At 46.2% G+C, this 19,913-nt stretch overlaps 1 protein-coding gene across 1 annotated transcript in view; it reads right to left on the bottom strand.

The window, feature by feature from the left end:
• Nucleotides 1-19,913, bottom strand: part of LOC309396809 (cationic amino acid transporter 2-like) — a 35,047-nt gene that overhangs the window by 1,751 nt on the left and 13,383 nt on the right. Inside the window, exons 6-10 of the mRNA XM_081962265.1 lie at nucleotides 11,671-11,893; nucleotides 10,653-10,789; nucleotides 10,122-10,224; nucleotides 9,495-9,637; nucleotides 375-541 (exon numbers count right to left, since the gene is read on the bottom strand). Of these exons, the coding sequence (XP_081818391.1) occupies nucleotides 375-541; nucleotides 9,495-9,637; nucleotides 10,122-10,224; nucleotides 10,653-10,789; nucleotides 11,671-11,893 (773 nt within the window). The remainder of the gene's footprint in view (nucleotides 1-374; nucleotides 542-9,494; nucleotides 9,638-10,121; nucleotides 10,225-10,652; nucleotides 10,790-11,670; nucleotides 11,894-19,913) is intronic.

Genomic DNA, 19,913 nt, shown 5'->3' with positions numbered 1-19,913 from the left:
AGAAACAGGTATTACATGTAGCCTTCAGGAGATTCTACCCAACTAAACCTAATCTCAGCATTAATAAACATAACCTACCCAGGAAATATGTCAACAGTGTCAAAGTGGGTTTTTTAAACCCCATTCTGCCATTGGAACATGTCAGGGGTGCATAAAACTTGTTAGATTTGTCAACCATTGGTTTAGAATGAAGTCAAGTGTTTGTAGTGATTTGAAATAAGGACAGGATAGAGATTGGTAACAGGAACAACAAAAACCAAACAAATCTGCTTCATTTGTAGATGAAGATTACTTCAGTTCATGAATTGGTGGCCTCCCAGTATTCATACCTTATGCACATATTTGGCTTGCTAACCAAGCCTTTTGCTGCTTACCATGAAATATACTTTCTTCTGACTTTGAGGCTGTCTCCAGATGACCAGAGATGCCAGTAGAATCCCCAGCAAGTTGAAAAAAAGGCAGACAATACACCACAGAGTTCCAGATGTCAAACATGGCAATTTTATGGAGGTCAAGACGCACACAACACAGATGAGAGGAGCTGGATAGAACATAATCTGTGAAAAGCATGCATGGGACAGGCACATTTTCCTCATAAAGGACCGTACTATTATCCTATACATCCCTTTACATACAATGAAAAGCGTGAGGCAGAATGGCATGATTGTTTAATCTAAAAATCTTTAGGAACTAGTAAAGCTGTTGTAAATTATTAAGCTAGTTGTGCCATTTTTATAGGGTTATATAGCTGTTTTGAATGTTGTACAACACACATATGATCTGGCTGTTTCTATTCCAAGTGATGGCTGTAATATTTAATCCATATTTATGCATTTATTTGATGCAACACTTTTCTTATCTGTTTTTATACATTTAGTAAATAACAAGCTCAGAAGTAATGGTGTCCAAGAGCATCAATATGGATGTTATGTTTGGTCATGGACTCAATGACGATGAACAAAATGAAATCCAGACTACATATGATGCTGGTGTTTGGAATTTTATTGCCTTAAAATAACTGCTTGCAGTCTGAGAGAGCTTTTTGCTTTTAAGGTGGTTGGATTTAACCAGAGGAGTTCACACCATGATTATGTTTTAATTTAAAAAGCATATATATAAATTTAAATATAAATGGTGCAACTACAACAGTTAGCTTTTTAACTAGCGCATGATAATATTTGTGATTAAATTATAAATCTGCATAATTTTCCACACACTGATCTTAACTTTCAAACATTTTAAAGCTTCAGAAACCTGTTATAAAACTATTTGACTGCTTTGGTGGTAATGTTTTGAAAATACTTTAAGATGTCTTTCTCCATATATAAATAACATTTCCCTACATTGTTCCAATTTATGGAATGTACTTTCTCAGGGATTATATTTGGCCAAACTTTCTTTGCCTTTAGAATCATAGTCATGGGATAGCTCTTTCTCTTCTCATGTTGATTCTTAATAAGTTGAGTGGTTTTTTAATCTGTGCTTCCTTATTTTTCTACTTAGTATTTTATATTTTGGATGTTATCTGTCAATTGAACCCATGAATATGCCCATGGACATTTCAGGCTCTCTATTACTTAAATTTTAAAGATTATTTTAAAAAAATAATTGGAAGGAAGGGAAGCTAAAAACCTGGCTAACTTTAAAACAAAACCTTGAATGTTCTTGTATTGACAAGAATAGCTCCAAGATTCCCATAGGTATCATTAGAAAAAAATAAAAATAAAAAGAGCAGGTGGCTGAAAATTTAAAGAAAAAAAGGAACATTAGAGAATATCCTGAAGGGCTAGAGGTGGTGATAGAAAGCAATCAATTGACTATCTATCTAATGAATGTTTCTGACAGGTCATGCTTACTATTTTCCTGTAAGCTGCTTGGAGAGTCCAAGGATGGGTTAAATTCTGTCTGACTGCCCTGGACTGAATTGAAAGATCTTTAGCCACGCCTCCTCTTCCAGCTCCTCCGATTTTTCAATTCAGTTCTAGCCCAATGGACATGTTTTCAGTGGTTCCATAATATAAACAGAAATTTAACCTTAACTTGGACTTTCCAACCAGATAATTTTCCATCCTGCAAGAAAATAAGGTTTGTTTAAAGTTGTTTTTGATTCCCTGGCTTCTGCTTGTTGCCGGCGCTTCTTCTGGGCTTCTCTAGGCACGCGCAACTTCTCCGACTTACTGGGCGACGCGAGCCGGCTTGGGAGCCTCTGTGTTCGCATTGTGTATTGGCGCAGCGGTCAGCGGTGAGGGCGCCCAGCCACTTGCGCTAGTTTCAGAGTTTGGCACGTAGGTCAGTGGTGAGAGGACCCAGCTGTCGTGCCATTGCTGTTACTAACTGGAGCGTTGGGAGTGATGGTCAGTGGTGTGAGGACCCAGCTGTTCGCGTCATCGCTTTTACATATTTGAATTTGGCGCTGCTTTTCTCCAGCAGTAGTTATTGCGGCGGCCATTTTGAGTAAGGGAAAACTTCCAGTGACCATTTTGTTTGCAGTTTTGCCGCGGTTTTTCCCTGCACTTCGGAGTGAGCTTTGGAGAGTGGTGGCAGCATGACTTCTCTGTCCGACAATCTGTCGGCCAGTCACACACACACACACCACTAAGTGGCAATTGCTAAATAACAGTGAGGTGTTGGTCCTTACCTTAGATCTCCCTCCAGCTATTGAATCTGCAGGTGCTGGGAGGGTTGTATCTTGCGCCAGAGATTTCTTAATGGAGCCGCCCTTAATACTCATCTCAGCCAGCGAGCTTTCCGCTTCTGATCCAGCAGCTGCAGCTACCCCAACTGTGTTCCAGATGATGAGTGGTGCCCAAACTACACCTTCTCACAACACAATGGCAGACAACCCCCAACAGGAGGCAACGCAGCCAGGGCCCTCTAGCAGCAGGAGAATTACCAGGCAGGTTAGCAAAGCAGCCTCAGAGGCCCTCAGCAGACAAAGCCAGGCGGGGGGAAAGAAAAGATCAAAGTCCCAAGATCAAGTTGCCTCCAGGAGCCAAAAAGCACCAGAGAAACAGCCTGAACAAGCCCAGCAAGAACCAGTGGCTTGTTCTCCAATTCTTGCAGTGGAATTACCAGAGGCCCCAGCTCCTACTAATCAGGACCCACCACGGTTGGATAGTGAGGATGAGGGCCGGGAATTTTCATCAGATGACTATTCTGAGTCAGCAAACTCCCCTAGACTATCCATGGGTGAGAATGCTGATTTGTTTCAGTGCTCCTTGGAAGCACTTCCAGTTTTATCACTGGCTCCACAACACCCTTTGCCCCGCTCGGCCACTAAGCGTAGGCGGCCTGTAGAAGACCAAGGGCCAGCCCTCTCCTCAGAAATGCAGGAGGTTATCACCAAGGCCATATCCCGGGGTATTGCAGAGGGTCTCAAGCAACATGCCAAGCAACGTTGCAGGGCCAGGTCTTCTTCCTCTAAGGCCGTTCCTTCAGAAGCTCCCCAGGGATCCGCCTCTCCCCATTCCTCACTGGACAGCGAGGATTCAGCTGTAGATGAGGAAATCCTTCCAGAGCAGGAGTTCTCTGGGGACGAGGGTGCTGTCCCAGATAAACCAGCTTTCTCTGGTTTGTTTAAACATGTTTTGTTCAAGACAATCTTGAATAAGGCCAAAACAGCCACCCATATGGGAGTAACTGCCACCGATCCGGCGACAGTAGACCCGTCACACCCTAGCGAAGGACTCTTTGAGGAACTGGTTGTTCCCCAGGAGATTGTGACAGTTCCTAAATTATTTTTGAATGTAGTGCAGCGCCAATGGGTTCAACTGGGCACTCTAGCCACGCCTGGTAGCAGTGATAAAAAGCTCTATACGGTGGGTGCTTCCCTGGAGGATTTATTAAAATTGCCTCAGGTGGATCCTCTGGTACAAGCCCTTACATCCTCCTCAGTCTTACCATCTGACCTATTAGAGGGCTTGAAAGCGGAGGATAAGAGATCTGAAAGGGCTTGTCACAAGACCCATCAGGCGGCTGCCTGGGCCATCAAGACAGCCACTTCAGCATCGTTTATGTCCAGGGCCTCTCTCCTCTGGCTCAGGGGACACCAAATTGAGGTAGGCGTTTAATAAAGTTTTAGCAGCTGCAGATTACACTGCGGATGCCATCCTCAACTCTGCCAAGTTCGCTTCCAGGGCTCTGGCTTCTAATGTCACCACCAGGCGGCTCTTGTGGCTTTGTCACTGGAATACAGACATGAGGTCCAAGTGGAAGTTGGCCTCTGCCCCCTTTAAGTGAGGTAAACTTTTAGGGGAAGCCTTAGAACCTGTCCTAGTCAAAAACAAGGACAAATAGAAAGTTATCCCGTCTGTCACCAAGAAGACAGAGTGCAAAGGTTCTGGTTATTTCAGGAAGCAATCCGTTCCTCAGAATCGTCCACTAGCACCGGTCAGTACCACCTCCCATTGGAGGGCGCCTACAACTAGTTCAGGCCCGATGGGAGCAAACAATGTCAGACCAGTGGGTACTTCAAACAATCCAACTGGGTCTGACCCTAGACTTCATTTCCCCTCTCCCTCGCCACTTCATCCGCTGCCCCACTCTCTCCTCCCCAGCCAAAAGATCCCTAATGGAGCAAGAGATCCAGCACCTTCGGGAGATAAGGGCAATAGAACCAGTACCAGTAGGTCAAGAAGGGTCAGGTTTTTACTCAATCCTGTTCCTAGTTCCAAAGAACTCAGGAGTGTGGAGGGGGATATTAGATCTAAAAAGATTGAACTACCACCTAGCGTACAAACGCTTCAAAATGCAGTCTCTCCAGTCAATCTTGAGCTGCATCAGGCCAGGGGATCTTCTAACATCAATAGATCTCAGAGAAGCGTATCTTCGCATCCATGTCCGCAAGGCCTATTGCAGGTCCCTGAGATTCTACTATGCAGGAACGCACTATCAATACAGGGCCCTGCCGTTCGGCCTGTCATCGCCTCCCCAGAACATTTACAAAGATCCTGGCAGCTGTGGTAGGTCCTGGAGGTCGTGTCCAGTGAGACTTCAAGCACACCTGGATGACATCATCATACAATCACTGTTCCGCCAGCAAGCGGTCAGAGACCTCCAGATAACCATGAGAGCCCTTCAAGACCATGGGTTCTCCATCAACATGGACAAAAGCCATCTTACCACCACCACCAGTTTGCTGCATCTCGGTGCCATCATAGACACTGTAAGTTGCCAAGTCTTTCTGCTGCAGGAGTGAATCTCCAGCCTTAGACAGCTGATTCTTTAGGTGAGAGCCTCAAGAACCGCATCCATAGTCCTGCTGTCGAAGCTCTCGATAGTTCTGTGGGCGAGACTGCACTCACGACAGTTGCAATGGTGCCTTCCACCTCATCAAAGGGCCAAGAAAAGCAACTCCCCATCTCTGATCCTGATTCCCTTCAAGGTCCAACAGTCCCTGCGGTGGTAGGACTCTCCTGCACTGGCCAAGGACAGTCTCTTCCATGAACCACATCGCCCAACCATCACTACAGACGCCAGCCTCTTCAGATGGGGGCCACATCTGGGCACTCAGGTCACCCAGGACAGGTGGTCCAAAGGCGATCTCAAACACAGCATAAATTGAGAATTTGTGCCTGGAGGTGGAGCTTGACGTTGCAATGACACGACATGCAATCTTGGGGCTCCAGCTGTCGATATCTCTGTTCCTGGATGGTCCTTTTGGACCTAAACTGTTCTGAAGGAACAGTGATAGAGAAGAGCATGTCCTGCTGATCTCAGGGACATCGCAAAGTCCCTGATTGATCCAGGAGAAAGCTCTTTTTGCCAGCTACAACCAAAATGGCTGCAGAAGGTTGGGACAAGCCCCTGAAACAGAAGCAGTACAGGAGAGACAGTGTGTTGAAATGGTGAGAAAATTTTTTATTATTAAAGATGGGAAAACCCAAAAGACTTGGAGTTTAAAATGAAATTGAAGACAGAAGAAAATAAGCAGCAAATTAACCCTGGTTTAAAACTATCGTGTTATCTTTTCTACCTTAACTTTGTTTTCTATGGATGGACTTTTTCCAAATGCCTCTTACTTTTAAACTGGACTGGTCTCCTTTTTTCCTTCTTCATCTATACTTTTTCCATTTTTTGTATTCGTGGATTAAAAGTTTCTTCTCTCATAAGGCTTGGTCAGAGCGTAATTTTTAAACATTTTTCCCCTCTTCCGGAGCTTGGAGTTTACAGAGAGAGGCAGAAACAGATGAAAAAGAGGTAACACTGCCACCTAATGGCTAGAGGCTTGGCAATATCTGATATTACAAAGCTATACGCTTTGTTTACTGAAAGAGTCAGTGGAAAATGTTTTGTTTATACAGGTGTTCCTTTGAAGGAAAGAGAAAGCTTTGATTTCAAAAACTCCACTGAATTTGTTTGAAACCTAAAAAGTCTCGGATGTTTTGGCAGTGTTTATAACCTGGAAAATGGCACAATGTGAAGAAGAAAAGGCACTAACTTTGCGAAGAATTTTCCTAGAAATTCAAAATGTTTTAATAATCACAGAGAGAATTGAAAACAGACTTGAAATTATAGATCAAAATACAGAAAGTACGGGGACAGTGATGAAGTTTAAGGACAGAACTCAAAAAATCATAGAGACATATGAAAGTGATAAGAAAATTGTTGACACTGACAGCAAACTGAGAGTGGAGGGAAATGACGTGTGAAATATGGAAAGGAGAGATCGATGAACCAGAACTTTATTACAGATGTCAGAACATAGATGAAGAAAGGAGAGAAAATTTGGTAGAAATAATGAGAGTAATTTCGGCAGAAGCACTAATGATAACAAAAGTTAAGCTGATAAAAGGAGCAGATAGAGCAGTGATGGTGTACCTATGGCACGCGTGCCACCTTGTCAGGGCCCATTTGTCAGGGCACGCTAGGCGCCCTGCCCTGTCAGCTGGCCAGCGCGCATGCGCGTGCTGGCCAGCTGAGTTCACCCCTTTTTAAAGCCATTTTTCGCCCTCCCCAGGCTCCAGAGGCTGTATAGGAGCCTGGGGAGGGCAAAAAGAGCCTCCCCAGCCCCCCCGGAGGTCCTCCGGAGGCTTCATGAGCTTCCTTGAAGCCTCCGGAGCGCAAAAAAACAAACCTATGGGCAAACCAGAAGTTCGGGGATGGACTTCCGGTTTGCTCGAAGGTTCGTTTTGACTGCTCCGGAGGCTTCAGGGAAGCCCCTGAAGGTCCCTGAAGCCTCCGAAGGGCTTCCGGGTGGGGGGCGGGGGGGCTGTTTTCGCCCTCCCCAAGCTCATATAAAGCCTCTTGAGCCTGGGGAGGGCGAAAAAAGCATGCAAAAAATGGGGGGTCACACCTGTAGTGTGCGCATGCACACTGGGGGGTCGCACATTGCATTATGGGCACAGCACGCCCGCACACGACCCTCCTGCGCTCCCCCCACTTATGGCATGCGAGCCAAAAAAGGTTCGCCATCGCTGAGATAGAGGGTTTCAAATCCTTATAAGACATGCAATGAACAACAAGTTCTTAAGAGAAGTCCACATAAGACTTATCAAGAAAACACTTAGAATACAGACTTTTCAAATGACAAGAGATATTGGACTACATTATTTCTGGAAGGATACAGGATAATGAAATGAAATGTCACAATAAAATCTAGTTAAATGTAGTTAAATTTTGAGTGCTATGTACAACGTAATAATAGCTATAGTAAAATAAATGATTAATAATGATAACAAAGCATTTATATATACTAGATTGATAATATGAAATTTTATACAAACTGTAAGTGAGGATTATGGAGATGATGTTGAAAAGCCTTTTTATAAAAGATAAACAATTCTATATAGAATAGAATATAAAGATGTTATATCATTGGATGATTTCAGGATGATGTAATGAAATGTGATAATATACATTTACTTCAAATTTAATATGCCTTATGTTGAAAGGATGTAATAATAGCTAGGCTTAATGGATGTTTAATAATTATAACAATTTGTATACATGTATATTAGATTGATGATACTAATAATGGGGAAAAAACATGGAATTGAAAATTATTAGAGAATGTTATCAATGCTAAAATAATAGAAAGAATAGGATAAAAAAATAACTCTTTATTATTGGATATATTGAAGATGATATAATGAATCATTATAATAATAATGGTTATATATTTAGAATACCTTGTCTAAAATAGTGATAATCAAACAAAGGAAGCATAATAACAATGTATACAAAGATATCTTGATTGACAATATGTGAATTTTGATAAAATTCAAGTGATGACTATGGAAAGGACGCAAAAAGACCTTGTAACTAATTGACACACTATGTAGTTGAAGAGGCTTTTATGTTATATGTGTTGTGTGTTTGTGTTTGTTTGAAAATAAAAATTTTATTTAAAAAAAAACACAGCATAAATTGGCTGGAATTAAAAGCGGCGAGGCTAGCTCTCCTTCACTTTCAAATGATCATCCAGGGCCAACACGTGATGCTGTTAACGGACAATGTGGCCACTAAGGCACATGTCAACGGCCAGGGGGGCACTCACTCCAAGTCCCTGATGGCGGAGGCAGGACGCCTGGGGAAGTGGGCGGAGAAACATCTGTTGTCCCTTTGATCGGAGCATATTTCCAGGGTGAGCAATGTTCAGGCAGATTGGTTGAGCAGGGCCATGATCGATCATTCGGAATGGCGTCTGCACCCGGACCTCTTCCTCAAGATCACACGGAGGTTTGGCCATACCTCAGTCGACCTGTTTGCCACCCCAGAGAACACTCACCTCCCTTGCTTCTTCTCCAGGTACAAGTCCCTGGGGGTAGGGGGGGTCAAAGCTGTGCTTTGCCGCTGGCCACCAGGCCTCCTCTACGCATTTCCACTGCCTCTCCTTCCCAGTGTCATCCGAAAGATCCTCTCAGAACAGGCAGAAGTTCTTCTTGTAGCACCATTTTGGCCCAGACGGGCCTGGCTTGTGACCGCTCCTTCAGGGTATTCATACCGCTGGAGAGACCTTTGAATCAGGTTCTTCCCGCCCTAGTGACATTTAGCTTGGGTATGTCCCATGCTTGGACTCTCCAAGCAGCGTACAGGAAAGTGACCATTGACTTACCTGAAGAGTCCTTTTCTGTACGCTGCGAGGAGAGTCCAACCCCATCCTAGGGTCTCTCTCTCACAGTTTCCATGTGTATACGCATTGCATTTCTTGATGTGGATTGTGACTTTATTACCGGACTTGACTTATACAATCTATGTTGACTTGAACTAAGAACAGACTCAATGGAACCATGTTTGAACAGTGTTACAGGTCCATGCCTTCATCGAAAAATCTGAGAAGCCGGAAGAGGAGGCGTGGCTAAAGATCTTTCAATTCAGTCCAGGGCAGTCAGACAGAATTTAACCCATGCTTGGACTCTCTTCACAGCATACAGAAAAGGACCCTTCAGATAAGCCAATGGTCACTTTAACTAGGTAAATCTTTCTCCATGACAGCCATTTTCTAAAGAGACCAAAAGCATGCTCTCAGAATTCTAAATGTGCCCAACACTTACCAAGAATAAATACTGTGCATACTACTAGTCGGGAAGAGTGGTGGGATGGGATTATATCAGGGTGTATAAGGAGGTCTGTCCAGGCCACTCTACTTACAGTTGTCTTTTCTATTGGGTCTGGAGAACTAGGATCAGGTTGGTACCTGCAAAAGAATTTAACAAAAAATCAATGGTGTCTTATTTCTTATTTCTATGGCATACTCAGGTGGTGTTAGTAATATGTCAGAGCCACTGTAAATAAAGTCATTTTCAGAGAATTAAGAAGGCCAAGGGAGGCCATGGAGACATATTGGCATACTAAACTATAGCTTGTGGTTTTGGATTCTGATTCAAATTCCTCCCTAAAATTTCCACATGTAAGAACATGACAGTTGGGTAAAGAGGGAAAGGAAGATGCAGAAATATGAAACTGCAAGGAAAATCTCCATGGGAATAATGACCCAATGCTCCAGGAGCATCAATGCTGTTTGTGGATATTAACTGAATATGAAAAGTAATATATTACATGATTATACATCATTAGTAGTCTTCTAATATTGAGTCATTCTATATCCAAAGAACTGTATGAATATCTGGAACAGTATTCAATTTGGTAACAATAGTTACAAGTGCAGGTTACTGTATTACCTGAGAAGTAGAATGGACAGAGCAACTAAAGTGTAGGATAGCAGTGTTCCAATAGACATCACATCAACCAAGACCTTCAGATCGAAAAGGACAGCCAGCAGTGCTGTGAAAACAGAAAAGGGTGTTTACTGCAAGCAGAATCAATTGTTTAATTTATATTGTTATAGACATCTGTATAAGGACAATATCTCCATTACTTTGTCCAAAACAGCTCTTGCCATGGTTTCAGTCTCTTGAGTTAGAAATTAGGTAAGGGAGAAATTCTGTGTGAACAGGGAGTGCACTTTGAAAATAATTCAGAGTACTCTGAAATCAGCACATCTCTGCTGTTCAGTAAAGCACTGGTTTTGAGTGAGACTATAAAAAAAAGGCACTACTTCAGGGAGTCAACTTAAGATGGGTTCAAAAGCATTTCTAAACTGTTTCTGAAGTATGGACACCCCTAGCCATGATCCAACAACGGTCAAGTTCAACTCAAGGAATATTTATGCTCATCGTTATTTTTTCTGGAAAAACAATACCTAGACTTACCTGAAACTGCTCCAGATACCAAAGTTGCAATAACTGGATTTTGTTGGCAGTTCACTCTGGCCAAAACATGAAAGAGAAGTCCATCCCTGGCCATTGCATATAAAATTCGTGGCATTGGGAACATAGAACCCAACAAGCTGCAAAAGAATCCCAAGACAAGAGTAAAATATCCCTGTTAATAACTCTTTGTTTCCTGTGGCAATCTGCATTACATGCATTGGAATAAATTTTGCAAGAGAAAAAAAATCTACAGCTTCAGGAAAAATGTGAATCATGGAATTGATATTTTGAGAATGATTATACTTCTTATAGAGCTGGATGATAAAAGAGTGTTTTAGGAGATCATTGCATTTTAATCTCCATTATGCCATACCTGATAATAAGTAAAATGATCTGCAACATGTACTTGGCATATCTGAGACACATGAGAAAGGAAGTTTTATACTTATAGTGATTTGTTCTTACACAGTAATAAGCAAAGCGGGTCCATTAAGAAGCCGATCACATAAAGGATGGACAGGCTAAAATGTATTATATACAGTATGTGCCCTCTTTTGTTTCATTGTTATTTTTGTTTTAATCCTGTTCTTACATAAACTGCTTCAAGTCATCAGAGAAGCCTAGTAAAATGAACAATAATCAATTACTGTATTTTGTCTAAAAAAATCAAAATCAATGAATTATAATGAATGGCCGGGGACTCAAAATAATCAAATAGAAAAATCTGCTCACAAAATGCATCATTCATTCATTTACAGAATTTGCTATCCTGAAATATAGTGATTGCCACATATAAATTTATTAAGTACTGATCTACCAGTGTCTGTTAATGACAGTTAAATAGAACCCAAGTTTCACAACCTTTAAAATAAATGGTTAGCAAGCAACTTCGTGTGACATGTTGCCTTCCTGCCTTTGTCATGGTCTTGGACATATCTGTATGGTTATAGTTAGAACATCCTAGACAAGATGGTTCTTGTTATGTTCTTAAAACATAAAGGATACGAGATACCTTTACCTGGTTGTAAGTGCACAGAGTGACCCCACAGCAACAGCGTACTTGGCTGATCTCCATCCAATATATTCAAAAGCCACTGGTAATGGGCTTAGTGGATCCAAAAGGTGATAGGGCATCATAAGGGTCAAGGCAGAAGAAACACCAAAATACATCAGGAAGCAGATGAGAAGTGAGAAAATGATTCCCAGGGGGATAGATTTATGAGGATCCTTCACTTCTTCACCTGTTAAATGCAGACATGAGAATCCCCAAGATCACTTTGAAATATATACACTTTCATACTTCTGATTATTTATTTAATAATTATATGAATTGTGCACAGATGCAAAACCAAGTTATGAAAGAGAAATAAAGCCCAAAGGAATTCCTTTTTTAGGTACCACTGGTCACTCACTGGGATTGGAAACACACTGAAATAATATGGCTTTAAGTTGCTTCTAGGCTCAGTGATTAAGGGACATAAATGCCTCAAGGAAAGAGCTCTGAAAAAGGCCTGTCTCCTAATCAATCCGCTTCTTTCAGTAGGGTGGGAGTGTGTGATCCAGTGGTGGGATTCAATTTTTTTTACTACCAGTTCTGTGGGTGTGGCTTGGTGGGCGTGGCAGGAGAAAGATACTGTAAAATCTCCATTCCCACCCCACTCCAGGGGAAGGTTACTGCAAAATCCTCATTTTCTCCTGATCAGCTGGGATTCAGGAGGCAGAGAATAAATGGGGGCGGGGCCAGTCAGAGGTCGTATTACCAGTTCTCTGAACTACTCAAAATTTCCGCTACTGGTTCTCCAGAACTGGTCAGAACCTGCTGAATACCACCTCTGGTGTAATGCTTATCTATCTCTATATGACTAAATTTCATGGGCTAATTTATATCTGGCAAAGTATTGTCTAATTATCTTATTTCAGACATCAAAAATGTAGATGAAGATCGGAGGGCAAGAAGGAATGGAGGACCGTAAGCGGCAAACGGCTGGGAGAAGCTTGCGAAAGATGGCGACGGCACAGTGCGGCTGCGCGGGCGGCGCTGGTGCCGGCAGATTGAAAAAAGCCGGAAAACCCAAAAAAACAAAAAAGGAAGGGACGAGAACCACCGGAGAGCCACCAGAGAGCCACCGGAGGCCCCGGAGGGTCACTATTAACACCGGGGGCACAGGGAGGAACAAGGAAGGAACAACGGAGCGCCGGAGAGCGCCGGAAAGGCATCAAAGACATCGGAGAGGCACTGGAGAGGTGAGCAGGGATGGGAGGCAACCAGTGGCAGCCAGAAGAAGCAAAGGGAGACGGCTGCGGCGACGGAGGAGTAGAAAGAGCCGCAGCCAGGGACTCCTTCATGATATCTCGCCGTTCCTGGCGGCTCCGTTTTGGCTGGGAAGTGAACGAAGACCTGAAACAATGGCTGGGGGCGGCTTGGAGACTTTGAGGCCACTGGAGATCCTGACTTGGGGCTATGGACAGGCCTGAGCAGCTGCCTAGGCTAAAACAATCGGGCCAAGAATGCCCCCCCCCATTAAGGAACATATATCCATCTGGGACCATTTGAACCATCTTCCTCTCATTTACCATCTTTGCCTCTCTCCACCATTTGCGACACTTGAATACCTCCCACCTTCCCCCCCCCTTCCTCTAAATTTACCATCTAGACATTAAGACTCTTAGTCCTCCATTGAGACTCTAGCCCTGCCGGCTACTACCTACTAACTTTGTTTCATCAGCACCCTTACCCTATTGGGACTTTTAGCATTCAACAATTTACTCGAGGTTAGACCTGCTCCACCTGCGAGAAGCCCCTCTCTCGCAGATATGGCCCCTGGCTCTTTCAAGGGCCAGCCTTGATGACGGGTTTGTGAACCCCGAGAGGTGGAAGAAAAGGAAGCTGAGGGGCTTTTTATCAAAATGTTTTATACTGTTTTTAGGGGGTTCTGGGAAGGGGGGGGGATAACCAGGCCAGGAGGGAAGCCAGTGCCAGACGAACAGGTGAGTCCACGAAGGAAGTGAGCGGGGTGAGGGGGGAGAGGGAACAAGTTATTCCAGCAGAGGGTTGTTTTATTACAACGGTCGCGGGGAGGGGGGATGCGAGGACAAGAAAAGATCGCAAGGTCGGTTGGGAGACCGTGGCTGCTGGCTACGCCCGGTCGTTTGTACCAACCCCCGCAGCCTAGGTGGTCAGGAACTACAGAGCCAGGGCCTGAGGCTGATGCTTTGCAATGCAAGGTCCGTGACCAACAAGGCCCCCCTCATTAATGAGTTGATCTCAGAGGGGGAGCTGGACCTTGCAGGGATAACGGAGACCTGGTTGGGTCACGAGGGTGGCTTACCCCTCGTGGAAATGTGCCCACCGGGTTTCCGTGCATTTCATCAGCCTCGGGCCCTGGGTAAGGGTGGTGGGGTGGCGGTAGTTATACGGGATTGTCTAGAGCCGAGGGAGTTCACTGTTCCTCAGATACCCGGGTGTGAGTCGCTGGGTATGAAATGGGGCCCAGGGAGGCAGTGGGGTCTGCTGATTGTATACTTGGCTCCTCGCTATATGTCAGCGGCCCTGCCCGAGCTCCTCGAGCTGGTCTCGGAGACGGCGGTTGAGATACCCAAACTTTTGGTTATGGGGGATTTCAACCTGCCGTCGACGGGAGCAGCGTCTGAGGTGGCTCGGGAGTTCATGGCTTCCATGACAGCCATGGGCCTGACCCAATTAATTCAGGGCCCCACACACGAAGGCGGCCACACACTGGACCTTGTCTTTGTATCTGAGCAGTGGACGAGTGATCTGGGAATAGGGGTGTCAGGCCTGTAATTATATTCTTTTTAGGATCTTTGGCCTGCCACACTTTTTAATAATTTTCTATGCTGTTTCAATAGTGTAGTAGTTGGGAGGGGGGAATAGAAAGGAGTAGAATTGTAGAATGGATTGTTGACATTCTTTTGTAGAAGCCAAGGTCATCTTTTGTCTCCGCACATTGACACCTGGCCGGAAGAAGATGGGTGTACATGCCAGCGTGGAAGATGATGATTGGAACATGTGATGGATTTGTGGGTGTGGGGAGAGATCATGAACTTTAAACTGGGTGAACTTACAGGATGTAATTCAGAGTTGAAATTTCCATAGCTGTACTAACATGCCTGTGGAATAAATTGCACCATTAAGGATGTTTTGCCTTGGACAATGATTTATTTCTGCATGGTATTTAGAACCCTAACATTATTTCAACTCTCTACTTTAAAAATATTTCACTAGCTCCCTCCCCCTATCAAGGGGGAAGGGCTGGTGATGGAAGATCTGGTGATGTGGGTCTCGGCATTCCCAATGCTGACCGGGACAGCGTAAATATCAGCGAAGAATTAATGAGAAGCTTTTGGTGATAAGAAGAGGAGTACGGAACTTCAAAGGCAATGGAATGCTGTTCCCAGTTTAATTGCATCTGGAGGAATGCAGGAGGAGACGCGACAAGACGAAGGAAATCTCAGACGGACTTCTTCAGCAAAATTGTGAGTGCATGCTCCCCCTCCTTCCCCCCCAGCTTAGAAGCAAGATTGGGAAAAAAAAACACCCTTAGAACGGAGGTTTGGGCTCCTTCCAGACGGCAATAAATGAAATGGCATATCACCCTGCAACTAGATGGGAGAGAGATTCCCTTTCAAAATGGGAATTTCAAAGGAGGCAGGAAGAAGGAATTTTTCCAGCATCTGTCACTTGCAAGCCACCACAAATGGGGCTGCAACCAGTAAATGAAGCAAATTGGGCAGTAAATTGGGCTTTCCTCCCAGGACTTGGATGGAAAAGATGCTACTTACAAACTCCTTTGCCATCAGCATGGGGAAATGCTCCAAGCCAGCAGAGGGCACCTACTTGGCCCATAACTCATCCAAGCCAGCAAAGGGCACCTACTTGGCCCATAACTCCTCCAAGCCAGCAGGAGGGTCCTTGGCACGTAAAACCCCCTAGCCAGCCATCATTGGTTGAGCTGCAACCTGTGAAGCAGGCAACCCCGGGATGGGTCTTAACCCCAGGTCATGGATGGGAGGGATGCCAGTGGGCACCTGCCCTCCCTCAGCAGATGGCACCATGGCAGAAAGCTGGGCAGTGGCCAACTGAGGGATTGACCTCCCCACCGGTTCCAGTCTCCCCTGCAAGGCCCCAAAAGGTTCTTACCAGACCTTCCTACAGAGAAGAAATCTCCATGGAAGAAGGTATTATCAAAGGGAGGCCTGCGGGATGGATGGCGGGAAATTGTGCGCCTGTAAGGCCCCAAGTGGTTCTTACCCCACCTTCCTACAGAGTAGCAATCACCAACATGGAAGAAGGGATTACCAAAGCCAGGCCTGCAAGATGGGAAGCGGGACAAGGTGCATCTGCAATGCCCCAAAAGGTTCTTACTCCACCTTCCTACAGAGAAGCAATCTCCACCATGGAAGAAGGGTTTACCAAGGGGGCAGCTGCAAGTTGGAGAGCAAGGCAGTGTGATGAAACGGTTCCTAAGTTTAGAGATGTAACTAGGTTCCATTCCTCGTGGGGGCCAATTAAATGCCACCATTGTTGTCAACTTGGCCACAGAGCGTCAGAGTGTTTGGCTCCAGCCCCAATGCCACAAACGTGCGCACCAACCACCACGGCGGTAAAGAGAGGGTCCCAGATGCCACCACAGAAGAGTCATCTGGGCCAACAACCTCTGGAAGAGGATCCCCAACTTAAGGTGAGGAAGTGTCCTACCAAGGGGGAGGCCTCGGAAGAGGAAAAGGGCAGACAATCTCCGGAGGAGGATCCCCAACTTAAGGTGACAAAGAGTCCAACTAAGGGGGAGGCCTCGGAGGGGGAAAAGCCTAAACGACCTCTGGAAGAGGATCCCCAACTTCAGGTGGCGAAGAGTCCTACCAAGGGGGAGGCCTCGGAGGAGGGAATTGCCGAAGAACAAACGTGTGTACCAATTGCCACGGTGGTTAAGAGAGGGCCCCAGATGCCTGCACAGAAAAGTCATCTGGGCCAACAACCTCTGGAAGAGGATCCCCAACTTAAAGTGACGAAGTGTCCTACCAAGAGGGAGGCCTTGGAAGAGGAAAAGGGCAAACAATCTCCGGAGGAGGATCCCCAACTGAAGGTGACAAAGAGTCCAACTAAGGGGGAGGCCTCGGAGGGGGAAATGCCCAACCAACCTCTGGAAGAGAACCCCCAACTTCAGGTGACGAAGAGTCCTACCAAGGGGGAGGCCTCGGAGGAGGAACAAGGCCAGCCGTGGATGATTGAATCCAAGAGCCCAGAACCTACAGCAGTTGCAGCAGAAGCCTACCAGAAGCAAGATGATCAACGTCGCTCACTCCTAAACCCCTACCGTGTGGGGGACAATGTTTTTGTATCTACCAAATACATAAGATTAGAAATGCTTAGCAAGGAATTGGGTCCAAAATTTCTAGGTCCATTCCCAATAGTGAAGATAGTTAACTCAGTTACAGTTCAACTCAGTCTACCCAGAAGTCTAGGGGAAATTGACCCAGAATTTCATTGTAGTTTGTTGAAACCAGTAATTGGGTCTAACAGAAGAGCATCCACCCAAGCTCAATCTCCTCCTTTAGTGATGGAAGGGGAAACACAATCTGAGGTGGAAAAAATTGTAGATTTCAGGCTGAATAGGGGTTGCTTACAGTACTTAGTGCATTGGAAGGGTTACCCTTGGTCTGAAGCTAATTGGGTGAACAGTGGGAACCTAAAAGTGGAGAAGTTAGTAAAGCAATTCAATGGGAAGTTTTCCGAGAAGTCAAGGGGTTCCCCTGGGTGGAGAAGAGGTGGTTAATTTTGTTATGTTAACTTTTATGTTATTCTCTTTGCAGGAAACGTTTTTCTTTTGAGGAGAGGCCGCCTGTCAGGCCTGTAATTATATTCTTTTTAGGATCTTTGGCCTGCCACACTTTTTAATAATTTTCTATGCTGTTTCAATAGTGTAGTAGTTGGGAGGGGGGAATAGAAAGGAGTAGAATTGTAGAATGGATTGTTGACATTCTTTTGTAGAAGCCAAGGTCATCTTTTGTCTCCGCACATCAACACCTGGCCGGAAGAAGATGGGTGTACATGCCAGCGTGGAAGATGATGATTGGAACATGTGATGGATTTGTGGGTGTGGGGAGAGATCATGAACTTTAAACTGGGTGAACTTACAGGATGTAATTCAGAGTTGAAATTTCCATAGCTGTACTAACATGCCTGTGGAATAAATTGCACCATTAAGGATGTTTTGCCTTGGACAATGATTTATTTCTGCATGGTATTTAGAACCCTAACAAGGGGATTTAGATATTACGCCCCTGTCATGGTCAGATCACTCATGTCTCCGGCTGGACTTCCCTGGCGCTACCCTCCACCGCGAGGAGGCGGAGCCAGTTTGCTCAAGCTGGTACCGCCCCAAGCACTTGATGGAACCGGATAGGTTCCAGACGGAGCTTGGGCCACTACCTGTAGCCCTGATCCGCGCTCGGTCGGAGGACCTAGTCGACGCCTGGAATAGGGCGACGGCAGGGGCCTTGGACCGGGTTGCGCCTTTGCGACCTCTCCTACGGCAGCGACCCACCCGGGCTCCCTGGTACACCGAGGAGCTAAGAGTGATGAAGCGCCATAGGAGACGTCTAGAGAGCAGGTGGAGGTCCTCACGCTCCAAGTCTGACCGAACACAGGTAAGAGCCTATTTACGGACCTACCTTGTGGCATTGAGAGCGGCCAAACATAGACATTGTGCCGCTCTCATTGCGTCTGCGGATAACCGCCCTGCCGCCCTGTTTAGGGTCACCCGCTCTCTCCTGTCGCAGGAGACGCGGGGGGCACCCTTGCAGGGAAGAGCAGAGGAGTTTGGGGAATATCTGCAGGACAAAGTCGCTCAGATCCGGAGCGGATGGGGCCCCCCCAGTGGACCGGACGAGCCGTCAACAGTGAGTCTTGTGAGTCCACTCTGGGAGGAGTTTGACTCTGTTGCCCCCGAGGATTTAGACGGGTTGCGTGGACGGCTGCGACCCACCACGTGTTCAATGGACCCGTGTCCCTCCTGGCTGGTACTGGCATCCTGGAAGGTGACGCGAGGCTGGCTTCTGGGCCTGGTGAACGCCTCATTGAGTGAGGGTTCCTTACCGACTGCCTTGAAAGAGGCGGTGGTGAGGCCCCTACTCAAAAGGCCTTCACTTGACCCAACGGAGCTAGCTAATTACCGTCCAGTCTCCAACGTCCCCTTTTTAGCGAAGGTTGTTGAGAATGTGGTGGCGCAGCAATTTCCACGTCGCCTCGATGAATCCGTATATCTAGACCCATGCCAGTCCGGCTTCCGACCTGGGCACAGCACAGAGACAGCCTTGGTCGCGTTGGTTGATGATCTCTGGAGGGCCAGAGATAGAGGTTGTTCCTCTATCCTGGTCCTATTAGACCTCTCAGCGGCTTTTGATACCATCGACCATGGTATCCTATTGCGCCGGCTGGAGGGGATGGGAGTCGGAGGCACCGTTTTACGGTGGTTCGGCTCCTACCTCTCCGGCCGGATGCAATGTGTGTTGACTGGGGGGCAGAGGTCGACCCCGAGGCCACTCTCTTGTGGGGTGCCGCAGGGGTCGGTCCTCTCGCCCCTTTTGTTCAACGCATATGTGAAGCCGCTGGGTGAGATCATCCGTGGTTTTGGGGTTGAGTACCATCTGTACGCTGACGATACTCAGTTGTACATCTCAACCCCAAGCCACCCCAACGAGGCTGTCGAAGTGATGTCCCGGTGTTTGGAAGCCGTCGGGGTCTGGATGGGGGACAACAGACTCAAACTCAACCCCTCCAAGACCGAGTGGCTGTGGCTACCGGCACCTCGGTTCAGCCAGCTGATTCCATCACTGGCCATAGGGGGCGAACAATTGCCCCCTGTGGAAAGGGCGCGCAATTTGGGCGTCCTCCTAGATGCCCGGCTGTCAATGGATGATCATGTGGCAGCCGTGGCAAGGGGGGCGTTCCACCAGGTTCGCCTGGTGCGCCAATTGCGCCCCCTTCTGGACCGGGATGCCCTACGCACAGTCACTCATGCACTGGTGACATCTCGCCTGGACTACTGTAACGCTCTCTACATGGGGCTTCCCTTGGGACGCGCCCGAAGACTGCAGCTAGTCCAGAATGCAGCCGCGCGGGTAGTCATGGGGAGTACTAGGTACTCCCACGTAACACCTCCCCTGCGCGAGCTGCACTGGCTGCCTGTAGTCTTTTGGGTGCGTTTCAAGGTTCTGATTACCATCTTTAAAGCGCTCCATGGC

The sequence above is a fragment of the Natrix helvetica genome (assembly GCF_964273705.1).
Source record: "Natrix helvetica genome assembly, chromosome: 1".
Classification (NCBI taxonomy): domain Eukaryota; kingdom Metazoa; phylum Chordata; class Lepidosauria; order Squamata; family Natricidae; genus Natrix; species Natrix helvetica.
This window is presented reverse-complemented; position numbering and strand designations above follow the sequence as displayed.